This window comes from Salvia hispanica, chromosome 6 (genome assembly GCF_023119035.1).
Source record: "Salvia hispanica cultivar TCC Black 2014 chromosome 6, UniMelb_Shisp_WGS_1.0, whole genome shotgun sequence".
Classification (NCBI taxonomy): domain Eukaryota; kingdom Viridiplantae; phylum Streptophyta; class Magnoliopsida; order Lamiales; family Lamiaceae; genus Salvia; species Salvia hispanica.
Window position 1 is genome coordinate 16235049 of NC_062970.1, and position 18954 is coordinate 16254002.

General features: G+C 35.7%; 3 protein-coding genes and 1 long non-coding RNA gene across 5 annotated transcripts; 3 read left to right on the forward strand and 1 right to left on the reverse strand.

The window, feature by feature from the left end:
• Positions 1-773: 773 nt before the first annotated feature.
• On the forward strand, positions 774-2075 carry LOC125197061. The gene is made up of 2 exons (XR_007171993.1): positions 774-970; positions 1666-2075. It is a non-coding gene; the product is annotated as an uncharacterized LOC125197061 (long non-coding RNA).
• A 4286-nt stretch (positions 2076-6361) lies between these two features.
• On the forward strand, positions 6362-10869 carry LOC125191916 (BTB/POZ domain-containing protein NPY2-like). 2 transcript variants are annotated; one of them, XM_048089349.1, is made up of 6 exons: positions 6362-6583; positions 6925-7007; positions 7269-7781; positions 8590-8659; positions 8867-10042; positions 10121-10869. In XM_048089349.1, the coding sequence occupies exons 3-6, from the start codon at positions 7720-7722 to the stop codon at positions 10688-10690; spliced, it is 1878 nt and encodes a 625-aa protein (XP_047945306.1). In that variant the 5' UTR covers positions 6362-6583; positions 6925-7007; positions 7269-7719; the 3' UTR covers positions 10691-10869. The 2 variants fall into 2 exon arrangements, with proteins under 2 accessions (XP_047945306.1, XP_047945305.1); XM_048089348.1 differs by lacking the exon at positions 6362-6583 and adding an exon at positions 6646-6828.
• Positions 10870-14132: 3263 nt separating this feature from the next.
• LOC125194796 lies at positions 14133-15149 on the forward strand. Its single transcript, XM_048093017.1, has one exon. It carries the CDS (start codon positions 14133-14135, stop codon positions 15147-15149), a length of 1017 nt encoding a protein of 338 aa, XP_047948974.1.
• A 1197-nt stretch (positions 15150-16346) lies between these two features.
• Positions 16347-18715, reverse strand: LOC125196325 (leucine-rich repeat protein 2-like). Its single transcript, XM_048094796.1, has 7 exons — positions 18553-18715; positions 18294-18426; positions 18104-18175; positions 17501-17644; positions 17332-17403; positions 17178-17249; positions 16347-16676 (listed from the first exon to the last, which is right to left on the reverse strand). The coding sequence occupies exons 1-7, from the start codon at positions 18632-18634 to the stop codon at positions 16607-16609; spliced, it is 645 nt and encodes a 214-aa protein (XP_047950753.1). The 5' UTR covers positions 18635-18715; the 3' UTR covers positions 16347-16606.
• Positions 18716-18954: the final 239 nt, after the last annotated feature.

Below are 18954 nucleotides of genomic sequence, written 5' to 3' on the forward strand. Positions count from 1 at the left end.
GTCATGAGCATAGCTAGAAATCCATTTTAGCATGGTGAAAAAATATGTATAGGATAGTTTTATAATTTTGAGAAGAGGCATTTAGTATAGTTACATTTATATGAATATGATTAAATAAAAACTCTAAATATTGTACAAACTCAAAACTATGATATGGACCATTGTAAAATATCAACAGATCACAAAAAAGTATCAACAAGAGAATGTCAACAGAATTTCAACGGTAGCTAATGATTGATGTTGTGTTGATATTGTGTTGATATTAAAATCTTGAAATTTTACACTGTGTAAATATTGTATTGAAATCGTGTTGAGCAGTTTTGAGTTTGTACAATATATAAGTTTGCATTTTATGACTACCCTATATTTATATGTGTATATAGGCCGGAGTTAAAAAATGTATCCAAATTTTATATCAAAACAAATGTCAAAAAGTGGTCAGTTAGATCAAAATATCGCGTTTAACAGCTTAAGGCCGAATTCATAGACTCCTACTCGACCGGGTAGGTGTTGTGCTGGAAATAATTAATGACTCCAATTTGAAAATAATAAATTAATTAATAAAAGGAAATTAGAGGTTCGACAAATAGTTAATAAAAGAAACACGTAAAATTAATAATTTTATGAATTAGGCCCAAGAGTGAAAATAACTTCAGTCCAAACAACTTTAGTAGAGGCCCAATACCATAATGAAACTATTTATTTTGTACTCCTAAAAATTGGGTATAAAAAGCCCGAATTCTCATTCCTGTGTGAATAGCTCGACCAGATTATCTAACCAATTAATAAACTTCCGAAAATCAAGTTTGTGTGTGCTCGACCTTAATCCAGATAATTCCGTCGGCAGAGGAAAAATGGCGACTTGCGAGGTGTACAGGATATCGACGATCGGGATGTGCTTGACGGAAACTCTGGTTAGTAGGGGTGTGCTGACTGCTGAGCCATTCAAGTTCTTCTTCAGTTCGAAAAGGTTCTTATTTACGCGTGATTACTGTTTCCGTTTCTGCTAACTATGATTTACCCTAATTGATTTTGGGAAAACGACGATTCTATTGTCACGAATGTTGCCGAATTTCTTCTTTTGCTGCAATGCTTCCAGGCTCCAGCTTTGTTTTTAAATTCCGTCTCTGTACACGTATTTCTAAAGATTTCAGCCGTCTTTTTTCATAAACACGAATTAAATTTTATAAAATACTATAAACTTCCCAATGTCTTATATTTGGCCATAAGTAGAAATTCGCTCTCCAATGTTAGAAAATATAAACGGAAGGCTGATGAAAATAATATTTGGACCTTCATTTGGATTACAAATTTACAATAACGTGTTAAGAAAAGGAAGATGGAAATTAAACTTTATGGACCTTCAGTATTTGTAATTCATCGCATAAAATGAATAGGAATTTGTGTGACTGGCAATGATCTGTATACACTCAGTCTTCATGGATATCGTAGTAACACAGAATGGAACACTTCCATACCATTCTAACCTAAGATTGGAGATGACTACTAATGTCTAATGGTATGGATGCAAACTAGTGATTTATGAACTTGATAATATTCAAGAATAGGCTTCAAGGTTGATGGTCTAATGGGGACAATTGACATTTATCATCAGATGCTAGGGAAAGAGAGGGAATCTGAAAATATGTGTTTGCATGATTGCAGTCAATGACAGAGACTCTGGAAAATGAGGTGAAGACCAAGGTCTCCATTAAGGTAGACAAGACTCCATCTGAAAGAAAAGTTTCATTAATATCTTACCAATATACATGTCCTTGTTATTCTGGCAAGAATATATAATTAAAGTTGGATTATGGATTGAAGGGCTTCATTTTCTGACTGTATTTTCAACTATTGTTAAAGCTAAACTTGTTGGTTTCTTGCGGAGCTTTTTCTTGTGAACTTTATTGGCCTCAATGCTTGAAGGGTCTCATAAGAGTATCTGAGTATATAGCTGTTTAGTAGTAGATCATAAACATTTAGCTTCTGGTTGTTCTAGCTACAAGTACAATATGCCATGTTGATGATAATGTAGTCCTAAATTAACTAATTAGGTATTGTACTGAAGTCTGAAATTACTCCTTTTTTTATTTGGTTGGTTGTTGATATCCTCTCTGTTTTAATCAATCAGTGTGTCATATATTGCATTGAATTAAGTTAACGAAGTTGAGCAATCCATAGTGACAAGATTTAAAGGTTTGATGTGTAAAAGGATGATCTCCAGTTTTCTAGTCTGTTACAGTTTGGTGATTGTTACATCGTTGAGCAACAACCTGGTATTTGTATCTTTCTTCCATTTTTTTTTCCATTTATAGCTTACACCACCTTTCCTAAATTAGTTTGGAACTTCACCCTTCAAAATGCTCAGATCAAAAGTGAGGAAGGCCAGGAAACCGTCGAATGTGTCAAGATAGTCGTGTGTGATTCGAAGCTGCTGACTCAGTAAAAGGAGGGAAGGATAGAACACATAATCTCTTCGTTCATATTTATCAGAGATAGGGTCGCATTATAATAATAACTACTCCCTCCGTCCGCCATTAGGAGTCCCGATCACTTTTGCGCACTCATTTTATAAAAATGATAATAAATAGTTAAAGTGGAGAAATGGTAAAGTACAAGAGGGAATAATGATAAGAAGACTCTTGTCAACATTATTCTCCTTCTTATTTAACCATTTCTCCACTTTAACTATTTATTATCATTTTTACAAAATGAGTGCGCAAAAGTGACCGGGACTACTAATGGCGGACGGAGGGAGTAATTTCTAATACAAAATGCATAATTTTTTAATTTTGTATATTAATATTATCAACTCAAATACATAAATATTTTAATTTACATGATGTGTTGATAAAGTTATATTTTCGTATCGATAATCTTAATATACAAAATTGAAAATTATTACTCCAGATTTTGCATTAGTATTTGTTCACAGCCCTATCAAGATAATAGTACTATTTTATTTTATTTCTACACGCCAACTTCATCATACACTTCGCACATATGTACTTATATTTGATGGAATTAAACCTCAAAATTTGTGATGTCTTTTATTATTACTATCTATATTTATAAAATTATGATTTCGACACTTTTTTTTAAAGATAATTTTAAACAACTCTTATGCGAAAGTATATAAAAAAACAGTTATTTTTTGTAAATATTTTCAAAAATTATATAAGAACAGTAAGTTTTGGTTGAATATTAATTTGGAATGACAATAGTAAAATCGGACATGTTAGTAGGGGTGGGTCGATACGATATATCGTATCGAAAACGTTGTATCGTGTATCGTATCGAAAATATCGATATGAAAGAATTTCATATCGTTATCGTATCGAAAGTTCGATATATCGAAACTTTCGATATAAAAAAATTTCATATCGTTATCGTATCGATATTTTGATTTATCGTATCGAAATTCGATATATCGTTAAATATCGATATATATCGAAAATTTCGATATATATCGATATATATCGAAAATAAAATATCGATATATATCGAAAATATCGATATATCGAAAATTTTCGATATAAAACGATATATCGCGATATAAGGAAATTCATATCGTTATTGTATCGAAAACTTACGATACGATATCGTATCGTATCGAAAATTACGATATATCGAAAATTCGATAATTTTTCAATATTTTTCAATACGATACGAGCGATATATCATTTTTTCGATATTTTTCCCCAGCCCTAGACATGTATGGCTGCGTGCAAAGACTTATTAACATTATATGAATATATGTACCTAAAATTAATTTATGAGTTGAGTTGAGTTGAGTTGAGCTTAGAATATAAAATTAATTTTTAAAAAAAAATGTACTACAACAATCTAAATTAAGTTAAATTCCAGTAAAAAAAACACACAATTAGAAAACGTTGAATTTGCTGAAAAAGGCAAAATAGGGATTGCATTGATGAATGGATAATGATAAATACGTGTTGTGTATGTTTATTTTTCCTGCAGCTATAAGTTAATAGGTTTATCATACGCAGAGCATAGCAGCTTTTTATTAAATGTTTCATCTACTCAAAATTGGAAAATCTATTTAAGATAAATTACTTTATATTTTAAGAGGTCGTTCTTCATGTGATCATCTTCATGGCAACGTGCCAAAGCTAAAACCAACAGTTTAAAGATATACAATTGCGATTAATAGATCTTAACACGATTAGTTTCATTAATTAATTCACAAATTGCGTTTAAAGATAAACATTTGATAATGGTATTAGCGGCATCATTAGTTACATAAGAATACGCACCCCATATGTTTCCATGTGCGCTGTGCCACTATAAATAATTAATTAACGAGTCAGTAATTATGTAATTAATGTAAATAATACTTTTGTTATATGTGAGGCATCAATCTAGCTTACATACATTATAGATTAGTTACGTTAGTGTTGTACAATAATTATTTTGGTTCGTCAAAAAAAATCAAGAAGTTTACTCAGATTGTGGAATTTGTTCCACAAGTTAACTACAGTATTTAACATTATTTGCAATTGTCTTGTGCAAAATATTTAGATCATATCACCATAAATTTTGTTTATGTAGTGCATACACATCTCAAACCAATGACGTGATTGAGCGAGTTTTAAATATGTAGTCAAACTAATCAATATTTTGAATATAACAATTTTGATGAAGATATAAACCTAAAAATATTCTATCACACCAAATAAAGTTTAACTCAAGTCAGAGCCCGTGATAAAATGTGAATAGTAGTATTAATTTTTTTTAATTTTCCAGATGATTTTTATGTTACAAAAGACTGAATTTCTGGTTATTTGGGGGCAATGCCCTTTTTATATGTAATGTGCTTCTAATGTATACTCATTTTTTAGTATTATTAGATGTGTGGAGTATAATTTTATCCTCACTTTGTCTGATTACAATTTAGACGTTTCTTTTAATACGAAAATATAATTAGAATATTTAATAAATTTAATGGGGTGTAAATAAAGTTGGAAAATAATAAATAAATAAGTATCGAGAAAATAAATTACGCGATAGAAAAAAATAAATATTTGAAAGAAAATATTCTCTTAGTATAATTTTTCAAAAAAAAATAATTTAATTATAATAGAATGATTACAAAAAGAATACAAATCAATAATATAATAAAAAAATTACTACTCCCTTACTCCCTATGTAATATAGAAAGAGGATATTACCGTATGCAGGTCATTAATTTAAATATAAAACCATAATATACATCATATAAATTAAGTAGCTATAAATATTCTAATAGTAATTGCAATGTACATTTTATATAAATCACGCAATTTAAAAATGGGGAAAAGAATTTGACGTAAGTATGTAATGAGTTCGCTGACTTTTCTTATGACAACGTATTCAACATTTCAACTACAAACCACCATACATAAAATAAAAAAAAAATGCTGCTACCTTTCCGATGTAGAGATAATTAATTAGGAAATATTGTGCACTTTCCCCACTGTATTTATGGAATGGGCCCTGCAAATCTGGTTCTGTTTGTTATACTTTACTCATTATTTAACAAATTTGCATTAAATAAGTTCATTATTTATGAGTTATTCTTATTAAATTTACAAAATAACGACGTGGATTTTTAGGCTTGTATTAGCCGGTAACATTCTAAGATTACGTTGACAAATTTCAATTTTTGCATCCACCAATGTTAATGATTTCATTTTATTTAAAAAGTTCTTAATATTAATAATACTGTGAACTAGAACTAATACGTGGATGAGTCAGACATTTGTTTGACTTAATAATAAACATAAACATGTGGTTCATTAATAATAGAAAGAATAATACTAGTACATTGGAAAAGTAAATATGATCATAAGAGAAGATTTTATTTTGACCGTTGTGATTTCATAATGATCAAGCATTACTTGTATTAACTATTAAGTTCGTCAAAACTGTATCACACATAATAATATTCGTATTCATTTTGACTCTAAGTTACAAATCAGTTATCAAATTGTTATAAAGTTCCGCTACTTGAAATTAAATATTGTTGTTTGAATGTGAATTTTAGATGATCTTATTACAATACAAGATTAGATTACATTATTATTACAGATGTAACATCTCCTAAAATATGTTCCATACTACAAAAAGAAATTAGAAATTGGTTTTCTTAGTAGTAAATTAGTAGTAGTAAATCGAATTGAATTGAACATCCATCATTTAAGTAAACACAAATACTCCTCCATGTTTTTTTAATGGAGTTTCTTACTACATGAGGGGCCCCACCGTAAGATATTTTTACCTTTACCTTTTAACTTTGTCCTTGCTCATAAATAGGAAAGGTTAATTCTGGGGAAGAAATCACTGCAGGTGAGCACACTGCCAAGCAAAATCTTGGGTTTTGGGAGTGAGCAACTCTGTAAAAAGGAAAAGGAAAAGGAAAGAAAGAAGAAACTCCATTTTCTTGATTCCTTTTTTTCCTTGTTGGTGTCTGTGCAAAAGGATTAATCTTTTGGGCCTAGAACTCAGTTTTCTGCACGCGGCCCTCATTTATTTCTCTCACATTTCTTAACCACTGCATCTTTATTCCAAAGAATGAGTTGAGGTGCTGTTTCCACAATCCATTTTCATGTAAAGCCTTCCTTGGGTTTTGTTGGGGGTTTACATGGAGAGTGGCTTTTGGGTTCTGTCTGTTGACTTCATTCTTCATTTTTTTTCTCTTTTAAAATGTGGAGTATTTTTTATAAGTACTTTTAGATTCTTGCATGATTTTCACAGCACATGGTTCATGGCCTTGTGATTTCACTGTTTCCTTTGCCCGATTTTGTCATCTGTTTCTGAGATTTTGATGTATGATTTCTCATTAATAACATTGTACTGTTAATAATAGTGCATTATTAAAGAAAACCTGTGTACTAAGCGATCTTCCCCCTTTTTTAATTGCAGCCTTTGTCAAAGCTATACGGAGAGATGCTCACTGTCTACCGCTTTGGTGGTTGAGATTCATCTCATACTATTTCCCGTTGCAGGTTTTGAACTGTCACACTAATTATATTGCACATGTTTAGTATTTTTATGATTTCTTTATGAACTTGAAGCCTTTTATGAGCACTAGGAATAGGATCCCTTGTTGTTTGCTTATGCATATCTTTATGATGGTAGAATTTGATGAATCAAAGAATTAGGGAGATAGAGAGAGGGTTAAAAAAAATAGGAGGAGAAGTATATCTCTGGTTTTGTGGAATAATTTAGTGTGTAAGGCTGTTGGTGATGTCTCCTTTGCTGACTAGGTGCTTCCGGACTCCGTGGGCTCTGCCGCCGACCAAGGAAACAGCCTCCACTCTGGCTCTCTTCCCATCCCATTTATTTAATAGCTCTGAATCTTCATTAAACCCCCATTCTCTATTCTCTCTCTACAAACTAGTTTAAAACTTGCTTCTTGCTTGGTTGGTTGTCAAGATTCGGTCATACCAAGCATATATCCTTTCGCTTCTTTTAGATCCCATCACTTTTTTCCCCTCTGGAACTTCAAGAAATTGGCCATATTGAGAAAACTGGTCCCCACACCTTGGCCTTCTACATTTTGCCATTTCCAGGCCTTCTTTCCTCGATCCGGGCCCTGTCTGATGCTCGATTGTCAACTGGCCTAGTGCATTCTGCTGTGTTCAGTTGAGTAGTGTAGAAGCATTGTGCTGTTTTCCCTCCTTTTTTCTGTGGGATAAGATCTTCGAGTCTAGCACAATGAAGTTTATGAAGCTTGGATCCAAGCCTGATACGTTTCAGACCGATGGAAACTGCGTCAGGTTAGATCTTTATTCGTTCTCCTCCTAAGTTTGATGTTTGTATCTTCTTTTGATTGATTTTTCTCAAGTTGTGTTAATCTCTTATTGGCTTTGTATTCAATATATCTTTTTGTACTCTCCACTTTCTATCTCTTATCCTTTTCAGGGAAGGTGAAACACTTGGCTAATTCAGTAACTATTATCTGATTAGTAAAATCATCGTTGGTCGATTTCAGCCTCTCTTTCTATGTCAATGAAACAATATGTTCATTTAAATCAGTGTTCTTGCAGCTCTAGCACAGTCCCTATTGAGTCAAATGATTTATTGGTACAGCTGATTTCATTACTTTTGACCTTTTTAGGACAAAAATATATAGCTTTTCAACTCCAGCTCTCCATCTCTTAAAAATGCCGTTGCTACACAACTAAATAATACTGTAGTATTTTTTTCTTGCTTGATGCATATGACACCAAATGGTTGTGATTGGATTTTTCTGGTGGGGCTGGTTCAGAGGGATCATGCCCATCACCATTTTAATCTATTTAAAGGTTATACATGTAGGCCATGTTTGGTAGGGGTGATATCTCATCTATGGAATTTTATGAACAAAAATGTCATTTTTGTTCATAAAATTCCATCCCTTGATGAGTTATCACCCCTACCAGTAGTATTAAAACTGCCAATTGTTCTACTTGGACCGTTGTGATACAATCAGTTTCCTTCTGTGTGTTTGCTCGTCCATTTTTGTAATCAAAAGGCAGTGAACTTGCCGGGCTACTGATGTTACTTCTTAAGAATGTCCTAACGTAAAAACTCTCTTATTCGCAGATATGTGGCTAGTGACTTGGCTACGGACGTTATTATTCATGTTGGCGATGTTAAGTTCTACCTTCACAAGGTATGGCCCTCTTACAAATATATGCTCAAGAAAGTCATGTTTTGTAGGAGTATTTATTAGTTAATGCTCGTGTTTAGCCGGAATCTGCCAATCGTAATCTATTAACATGCTATAATACATAACTATGAGATCTTGTGATGTGGCTTATAGCTTAACTAGTTTATAGTTTACCCCAATATTGATTTATTTCTAACATGAAATATGCAGTTTCCTCTCCTTTCTAAATGTGCACGGTTACAAAAGTTGGTTTCTTCGGGTAACGAAGGAAATGGAGATGAGGTCAAGATCGATGACCTTCCAGGCGGCGCAAGCGCCTTTGAAGTTTGTGCCAAGTTCTGTTACGGGATGACAGTAACCCTAAATGCTTATAATGTTGTCACAAGCCGTTGTGCTGCTGAGTATCTCGAGATGCACGAGACGGTAGAGAAAGGTAACCTCGTCTACAAGGTCGATGTTTTCCTCAACTCTGTGATTTTCAGGAGTTGGAAGGACTCCATCATAGTAGTTCAGAACACAAAATCTTCTTTGCCGTTGCCCGAGGAAGTTAAGATAATCAGCCAGTGCATCGATGCTATCGCTTCCAAGGCGTCGCTTCATGTCTCTAAGGTGGATTGGTCCTACACATACAACCGGAAGAAGATTGCTGAGGAAAACGGGAATGACCCCAGCTGGAACGGCCTCAGAAACCGAACAGTTCCAAATGACTGGTGGGTCGAGGACTTGTGCGAGCTCGACATAGATTTGTTCAAGCGCATCATCATGACTATTAAGAACAAACAAGCGGTATCTAGTGAGGTGATCGGAGAGGCTTTAAAAGCATATGCTTACAGTAAACTACCCGGCTCCGGCAAGAATGTCATCCAACAGAATGATCTGGTTAAGTATCGCAACATCTTGGACACCATTGTGTGGCTGTTGCCCGCGGAGAAGGGAAGCGTCTCATGCAGTTTCTTGCTCAAGCTGTTGAAAGCGTCCATCTCTGCTGATTCGGGAGAAACGGTGAAGATGGAGCTGGCGAAAAGGATAGGGCGTCAGTTGGAAGAGGCTTCCGCGAGCGATCTGTTGATCCAAGCTTGTGATGGAGAAGAGACAATGTACGACGTTCACGTGGTCAAAAAAATACTTGAGGAATTCGTCACGCAAGACGAGAACTCAGTGGCCGAGATGGAAAATGGTTGCGAGATTCAAGAGATGATAAGGCCTGGGATTCTCTCCGAAGCCTCGAAGCTGATGGTGGCAAAGCTCGTTGATGGCTACCTTGTTGAGATTGCAAAGGATCCTAACCTACCATTTGCTACGTTCACCGGGATTGCAGAGATCGTCTCGAGCTATCCACGACCATCCCACGATGCTCTGTATCGTGCCATTGATACATATCTCAAGGTAAACATAAAAACTCTTGTTTCCTTGCGATACGATAAATGAAAGCGAGTTGTTGAAAGTTTGTGTGGAATGGCACAGGTGCATCCCGGGATCAGTAAGAGTGAGCGGAAGAAGCTATGCCGGTTGATGGACTGCAAGAAGCTGTCCGCAGAGGCGTGCATGCACGCTGTGCAGAATGAGAGGCTCCCTCTACGCGTGGTGGTGCAGGTGCTCTTCTTCGAGCAAGTACGGGCTTCTGCTTCCTCCGGGAGTAGCACCCCTGACCTTCCCAAAGCCATCAAGGACCTCAACTGTGGCTCCTACGGCAGCTCAAGGTCGCAGACTACTAACACCGACGAGGACTGGGACGCTGTTGCTTCGTCGGAGGAGCTCAGAGCGCTGAGAGGCGAGCTGGCTGCGCTGAGGTTGGGCAACGGAGCGATGCAGGAGAGGAGCAATGGCGCTGTGGAGAGCAAGATGATCAGCAATTCGGACAGGGCTGCCATTAGTAAGATGAAGGGCCTGATCATGTCGAAGAGGATCTTCTCGAAGATTTGGTCGAACAAGGTGGAGAACAGTGGGTCGGATTCATCGGAGAGTCTTGGATCGGCCAACCACGATGAGGTGAAGTCGACGCCGACGAGGAAAGGGAGGCATTCTGTTTCTTAGAGAGGAAAGATCTGATTTTACTTCACTTTTTTTGTGGTTTTAGCATGTTACTAGATTAGTTTGGGCTCTGTTTAAGGGGAGAATTAGCATATTGTAGTCTAAGTCTTGTGTTCTCAACAAAACAAGTTAGAAACTCGTGTTTTTTACAACAAATTCATGTAAAAATTTCTTCGTTTGCACTTGCTTTGTGTTTGGTTTTTGGTTCGTGATAGTTAAGTGATATTACTTGCCAATGCTACATTAGCTCCGTACACTGGTGGGATGCTGGTGGGATAGTTTAATAGTAAAACAAAAGCGAGTCAATCTGTCATTAATCTAGTAAATGAAACAAAGGACCAAATAAATGGAGATTTTTTCTTTTCCTTTTGCTCTTTCAATCTTCTTTTCCATACAACTTTATATCAAATTACATGATTTTAAAAACTGACAACGATTACATTACTTATACTTAAAATACTATTGTTAAATTATAAAATGTTACTACTTCATTAAAATAAGGATAATTTATTAATTAGAAAATGGGGGCCAGAGTGAAATTCACACGGGAGAAAAAAACCAATTCAATTTTTAGCAGTTTGGTTTTGATTTGGGTTGTGCAAAACACAAAAGAGGAGATGGGTGTATATTGGACTGATTAGAGCACGTACATATGCCATTTGGCCAGGTTTAACCATTTCAATCAAACTTCTAAGATTGAGATTCCAATTGGAGTCTTTACAACTTCACATATTGCTACACATAATCATATTCAGGACCATGCATTTATAACTCGAGATCATCAATTCAATAGCTCAAAACCATGAAAAAGAAGTCGAAATAGAGAGAGAATGCAACAAACAACAATGCAAAAACTTCAAATTCAAAGCCCAATTGTTGTTACTACCTTTTTCAGCAAAAAGGAATTCGTGAGGTGGAACGCGGTGAAAGATGTTGTCACTGATGCGGAAGGTAGAGGCAGTGTGTTGGTCATCGTTGACAATATATGATGGACAAATGACGCAACCAACCCCGAACTATGAGATACAATTGTTGTTTCAACAATAAATTTAAAGACCGAATTTAATGAAATTTTTCGACCATTATGAACTGACTGCAAAGTCGGTGGACTCCTTACAACCCCCATCTAGATCAGCCACTACTCATTAATCTCCCTCTGTTTCATTAGTGTTGAAACATTTATTTTGGGACGAGATTAAGAAATAAATATTTGATGAGTTAAATATAGTGAGTGTTGGGAAAAGAAGTACTCCCTATGTCCCACATAATTTTATCCAGTATTCCATTTTGAGCCGTCCCACATAATATTACCCATTTCACTTTTACCATTTTTGGTAGTGGACCTCATATTCCACTAACTCATTCATACTTACATTTTATTATAAAACTAATATTATAAAAGTAGGACTCACATCCCACCAACTATTTCAACTCACTTTCCATTATATTTCTTAAAACCCGTGTCGGGTCAAAATGTGTAAAATTATGTGGGACGGAGAGAGTAGCATAGAAGAAGCGTTGAAAAAGGGTGAAGCATGGAAGAAGATTTGTGTTCCCAAATTAGATAATTAATCATGCCTTCTTCGAATTATTGTCTTGTTCCAAATCATGTCTTTTTCCTTTTCTACTTTATTCTGTTTTTACTTAACAATTTTTCTTAATCTCCATGCCGAAAAGAAATGTCTCTACTACTATGGAACGGAGGGAGTATAAACTTTCTAATTTTGGAATATTGTATAACGCATTGCCCCTAAACATAATTTTATCTACAACTTATATCATTAGACTACACTACTAATGATGTGGAGCCACTCTTCACTAACACCACTTACACTGTCATTTATTTTTTTCTCTATACATTACCAATTATACATTAAAACCCGTACCAAACCAAATGTTCATAGAGACGGAGGAAGTATATTTTATAAATATGCTGCAATTATACAATGAGGAATGAAATGCTATATACCTTATACCGTATGAGCTTCTTATGTGAGCATCACTCTCATTTTACGTGCGTTTAACGTTGTTCGTTTCGATCTATATATTTAGTTTGATTCCAATAAATTAAAAAATGTTAATTGAATATTTTAATTTCACAAAATTCATAAAAAATCAAAATTTGATTTATCGTTTTATCTATAATTTTCAGATAAATTAATAAAATAACAAATCGAACATTAATTTTTATGAATTAGTGAAATTAAAAATTTCAATAACATTTTTTAATGTATTAGAATCAAACTAAATATATATATATATACATTTAAACGAATAACGTTAAACGTGTGTCAAACGAGAATGATGCTCACATAATAAATAGGCAGTATATCGTATACATTCCAAAGTTAAAATAGAGGTGCATAAAAAAGTTGAATCATTAAGTAGTATTAACTTATCGTAAATTGTATTATTTCAAACTTATAGTAAGGAGGGCCGGGGGAAGGGGGCACACGGGCGGGCCGACTACTCGGCAGGGACGCAGCTGAGGGAGAAGGGCTTGGGTGCTGACCGCAGCGCCCCGAAAACATTTTTTTTTACTGCGGCGGTGGGAGAAGGACTTGTCCACTATTGTGTACACTCTAAAAGAAAAAATGAAAAGAAAAAAAGTTGAATTAACCAATTATTTGTGTAATTAAAAAATATAAGAAAATTTGTAATTGTACCGTGTTTGGTTTTGCTCAGTCCCTAAACTCGGAATTTACGAACAGATATTGAACTCAGAAAATCAGACTTCGGCCGCCGAATAAACAGCCAAAATTGGGACAAACGATCAACAATACAGCCTTAACGTCGACCTCTCCTCTGCCAAATCAGGTCCAATTTCTCTATCCCTTTCTTGTTCCCTCGAAAATTCAATCGATTTCTGGGGTATTTCTGTCCGTCGTCGAAATGTGAACTGAGTTGGGCGTTCTGATTCAATAATCGTTGTTTATTTGCAATTTGCTGCTATCCCTAGCTTTTCATTCTAGTTCAATATAATTGGGCACAGAGTTTGATTGTTTTGTCTGTTTTATCTTAATGTCAATGAGATGGGATTGATTTGCTGACCTCAATTTTTCTTTGTCTTTTTAATTTCAGTTTTGACTGAAGTTAATGTTCTAGAATAATTTGTGAAGTAATACATCGGAAACGTTTGCTCTGAAAAGGCTGAGGTTTTTGTTCAGGAAATTTGAGAATCTATGATATTAGTATTCATTAAGCAAGCAAAAATTTGATCTTGATTCAATAGCTTGATATAACTTGGATTGAGCTGATCCATGTGTGGGCTGACAGTATTAGCATTAGAAAACTGTGGTAATTGATCTTATTTGTTCGTATTCTGTTATGATTTTTGGTGTGAAACGCAATGTCTGGAAAGTGGGGGATTTTTTTGCTACTATTTTGTTGTGTTGAACGGGCTTAGTGATGGTGATCTGTCGTTTCTGTACAGTTTAAACTGAAAATGGTGGCGAAATTTACTCGTGTGGACACTCTAGAGCTGAAAGATGTTATCTATCAACGGATTGGACACCAAAGAGCAGATAGGTACTTTGATCAGCTGAAGAGATTTCTAAGTTTGAAGCTTAGCAAAGTTGAGTTTAACAGGAGCTGTGTGCAGACGATTGGGAGGGAGAACGTTTATCTTCATAATAGGCTTATCCGATCCATTGCCCAAAATGCGTGTCAAGCTAGGATCCCACCTCAAAAAGCTCGAAAACAAATTGAAGGACTAAGTTTTAAGGTTGCAAATGGTTACCAGAAAAACTCTCTGCAATCTCTGTATGGTGATGCTTTCCCCCAGTCGCCTCGCAAATGTAGGTCTCCTGTCAGCAGAGATCGCAAGCTGAGGGATCGCCCAAGCCCTCTGGGCCCGCTGGGTAGGAGCCCTAGTCTCACTTGTGAAGAAACAGTCACGAGGACTCAAGAGCAGCAGAGTGGAACACTAACAGAGTTGCATTCCCTCTGCAGCAGACCTCCAGTTGATGTCGTCTCAGTGGAAGATGGGGAGGAGGTCGAGCAGTGTGCTGGAAGCCTTGATGGTGTAAGGTGGTGGAGTCCTGTCACTGCGCCTTTTGGCGTCTCAGTTGGCGCTCGTGAGGCTGTTGGTTGCAGCTATAAGGATGGTGCTTGTGCTGAGGCCTGTGAAAATCAAGGGGAGTTTCCTGATACGATATCTTTAAGAAGGTGTTTGCTGAAGAAGCTGTCATCAGAGGGAGTAGGGATCTCGCTGGAATGTGCAGACGTGATAAACAACAGCTTGGACGTGTTCTTGAAGCGAATAATCGAGCCATGTTTGTCAATTGCTTCGTCCAAGTGTACAGATCTTGGGAGACAATCAAATAAGGCAGTGATGTCTGATAGAGCTAGACGTGTGAGTATACTGGATTTCCGGGTTGCGATGGAATCAAACCCTCGTTTGCTTGGGGCGGATTGGCCTGTCCAGCTCGAGAAGATCTGCCACTACGCCTCCGGGGAGTAAAAAACTCCAGTTTTGAAGATGGTAGTTGCATAGGAGAGTGAGGTTTGCTGGCTTCATATACAGATAGGTTCTAACAGCATTAATTGCTAGGAATGGGGTGTGTTATTTTAGACTTAGATACGGTTTTTAACATTTCTTTCTCATTATAGAGTTGTATAATTTTTGTGTAAATATATTCTTGTAATGAAAGAAGCATCCATTTGTGGTTATTACTTGCCAAAAAAAGGGCTGCTTTTATGCTTTCAAGATTTAGACCAATTTCATCCATACAAATTTGTAGTTGACAACCCCTCCACACATCACTGGTCATCCTATCCCTCCTGCCATGACGTATCCAAGAAACTGAACTAGTAGGATAAACCCAGTAAAGTAGGTCGGGACTGATGATAGAAGGCAAAGGCAGCGCGGTGGTTGGGTCAGAGCTGCCATACCATGGGGTCGGCAGCAACTCCAAAGACCGAACTTATTGGAGGTTCCGACCGACGGTGGAGCAGAGAAGAAAGCAGCATATTTATGGTGTGTGATGTTAAAAGAGGTTTAACAATTGAGTTTAACAATCTGCTCAAGTAAATTTTATATACTCCTATCTATGTTCGATGCCCACATACATAATGCTACATAATCAGCTATTGTCTTAAATGATTTTTCACTACTTGATTTTTTAATGCATCCATTGCTTTGGATTAATTTGTGAATTGATCAGTCTGGTGACGCATGAAACTACTTATATTTATGATAGAGTGTAACATATAAATAGGTGTGGATTTTGTATCGATTAAAAAGTACTTCTAGTGTATACATTTATAGATTTTTTTGTTAAATATGCAAACAAAAATTCACATTAAACGGTTAAAACTATATATATAAAAAGATTCTTTGTATTTTATGTCAAACTAAATAAAATCGAAATTGATAAATGATAAATATCTTCAAAATTTAAAATTAGTAAGATACTAGAGGCGTATCAAGATTGAACCAGGCATGACGAAACAGTGAAGCCGCCTGTTACTAATTGCCTGTTTCAGTTCCAAGGAAATTGCAATTATAACCTGGGCAGCAAGCAAATTCACAGTTTTGGTTTTGAACAACTATTCAAACAATCAAACCCGTGGTTTATGCGATTTTGACCGGTTATCCATGATTCTGTAAGGTGCTGGGGCCAAATGATGGTTTGCGGTTAACCATGCATAACTAAGATGAAGGGGTGAAAGTAGCAGAACGCCACTTTGAGGTTTTCATTTCATTGCAAAGTTACAACTTACAACTAACTCTCTATCAGCCTATTAATGCTACACAACTTGAGCTGTAAAATGTAGTAGTAGTTGTATAACTACAAGAGGCAATGCATATATTGAATATATATCAACAACATTACATTCAAACAAACAAACACCCACTTTGTTTTCTCCTATAATCTTTCTTAAGCTTAACACAAAGTTATGTTTCTGCATCTCCCTCTAGCATCCAAAGTCATAAGCCACCAATCCTTTCAACTCGGGGCCATTGAGTCTGTTGTTGTTAGCAAAACTGCAATTTTTTCCAAATTTCACTCACAAATATTCAACTTGGAATGCAGAGAGGTAAAAGAACACAATTCACTCAATAAATGACACAGTCACACATTGGATTAGTCATGTGTATTCTTGAAAGCAGAGATTATTGTATCATCTTTCACATGAACAGACGAAATGAGACGTGCAAGAAAACTGGATCACAAATATTAAAAAAATCAAGAAAATATATCATACATCATATAGTCTAGACAGACAGAAACACCCAGCAACAACGATCTTCGTTCTATATGATTGAATCCATAAAAAATGATGTTACTTGCATCTTTGCGTTAGACTATGGCTAATAATCAATTCTAGCAATCCATATATTACAAGAACTACATGATTCAAATATTTGTTTGAAGTTAATTTCATGGCCAAGAAGTATGTGTATCAAACCATGTACACTACCCTTAATAAGAAAGGGATCAACAAGATTTCTAATTTAATAAGGATGGAATGATAAAGTAAGTACCTTTCCATTGGGAAGATCCCAAACGGGCCATCAATTGGTATTGTTCCACAAAGATCATTATTCGAGATATCACTGCAGTCATTCAAGAATCAAACATGAGACAAACACTTAAGTCATTTCTCATCATCAAAGTGCATGAAGAGGGTTTACTCACAAGACTTTGAGGTCAGACAGAGTGGTGAGTTCCCGTGGTATTGATCCAGTTAGCTTGTTATCATTCAACCGTCTGCAAAAAGAAGTATATAAGTTAGAATGCTTAAACTTTAATCCACAAGAAACTAATCAACTACACTATTTGATTTCTACTACAATCTTATACTCACAAAAATCGAAGAGACTTCAAGTTGGCAAAGGACTCGGGTATCTTCCCTTGGAGTTTGTTTCCATAGAGATCCATGCTTATGAGTTTTCCCAAATTGCCCAACTCCTTGGGGATTTTCCCTACTATGTTATTTTTGTAAAGCTCCCTGCAGTTAGTGTGAAAATTTCTCTCTTTATTATCACAAGCATTAGTTATGAAGACACAAGAACAATAAATCATGCTCAGTTGCAACAAGTTCAACATTAAATTAGTTGACTAAACAATTTCATGGAGGCAACAAATTGTATATGCAAATAGCTATAGATAATTTAATAGAGTGAAAGCATTGTTTTTGTAAAGTTCCCTGCAATCACTGCTAAAATTTTCTCTTTGTATCATCACAACTCACAAGTAATCGTAATAAAGACACAACAACAGAAAACCATGCTATTAAAATTAGGATCTTTACACACAATTAGTCATGACAAGAAACAAGATAAAGTGGCAAGAAATCATCAAATATCAGCAATACTTCCCTCATACAAATGGTCTTTAACTACACAATTCTATGAAGTTTAAAAACATAATCAACAAAACTAATCAAAGGGTTAAGAAAGAGTAATACAAATACTGCAGGTGCTTGAGTTGACCTAGCTCCGGTCCCAAACTCCCAGAAATGTTGGAATTTCCCAAGTCCCTACCATCATAAAACCAGATTCATTACTAACCGTTGATGGTAAAAAGATGCCAACTTGAAAAAGAAAGTAGGAAGAGAGAAAAAGGGAGGAATGGGTAGAAATGAGGAAGAAGAATACAAGCGAAGAACGTGGTTGTTGGAATCGCAGGTGACATGAAACCAAGTACACGGATTGACAAGAGTTGGATCCCAACTTTGCAGAACATTTGTGGGGTCTGAAAGTCTGCTTCTCAAAGCAGACAGCGCATTTCCTGCGAAACCGAACTAATTAAGAAAAGAGGCAACGCCTTTATGAAAGATTGCAAGTTGATGAATTCAATGAAGAAGAAGGGTATAAAAATGGGAGAGAATTGAAATTGGAGAAAGGTTTGAATTACCTTCAGAGTTGGTGGAGAGCGCGGGAGAGAAGGAGAGGAGGATGGGAAGGAAGAAAGAGAGCAAAAGAGAATCAACAGCCATGAGAGTGAGAGGGATGAGAGAGGTGGGAATGAAAATGGAAATGAAGTGTTGTGTAATTGTAGTAATGAGTGGGATTATAGGGACCAGCTAAGTCAATGTTGGACAAAAGTTTCAAAATTTGAGAAATTGGAAACAGGAAAATGGTGAATGCGTCACGTTTGGGGGAGAAGGGGGGTGGGGTCCACATTGAATATGAACATAGGTTATTGATGGGGATTGGTCTCAGCGATACAGTACCAACTGTACTGACGAGTGACGACACATTCAACAAATTTTTCCGCACACCTAAATTAACAAATTTATTTTGTTTTCCAGAAAAA

Excerpts from the sequence above, each read along its gene's own strand:
- LOC125191916 (XM_048089349.1), top strand. The coding sequence starts at position 7,720 with ATGAAGTTTATGAAGCTTGGATCCAAGCCTGATACGTTTCAGACCGAT. Across the intron at positions 7,782-8,589 it reads ACCGATGGAAACTGCGTCAG|ATATGTGGCTAGTGACTTGG; the intron begins GTTAGATCTTTA and ends TCTTATTCGCAG. Across the intron at positions 10,043-10,120 it reads CCATTGATACATATCTCAAG|GTGCATCCCGGGATCAGTAA; the intron begins GTAAACATAAAA and ends GGAATGGCACAG.
- LOC125194796 (XM_048093017.1), top strand. The coding sequence starts at position 14,133 with ATGGTGGCGAAATTTACTCGTGTGGACACTCTAGAGCTGAAAGATGTT.
- LOC125196325 (XM_048094796.1), bottom strand. The coding sequence starts at position 18,634 with ATGGCTGTTGATTCTCTTTTGCTCTCTTTCTTCCTTCCCATCCTCCTC. Across the intron at positions 17,404-17,500 it reads TTGAAGTCTCTTCGATTTTT|ACGGTTGAATGATAACAAGC; the intron begins GTGAGTATAAGA and ends TTCTTTTTGCAG. Across the intron at positions 16,677-17,177 it reads GGGATCTTCCCAATGGAAAG|TTTTGCTAACAACAACAGAC; the intron begins GTACTTACTTTA and ends AAAAAATTGCAG.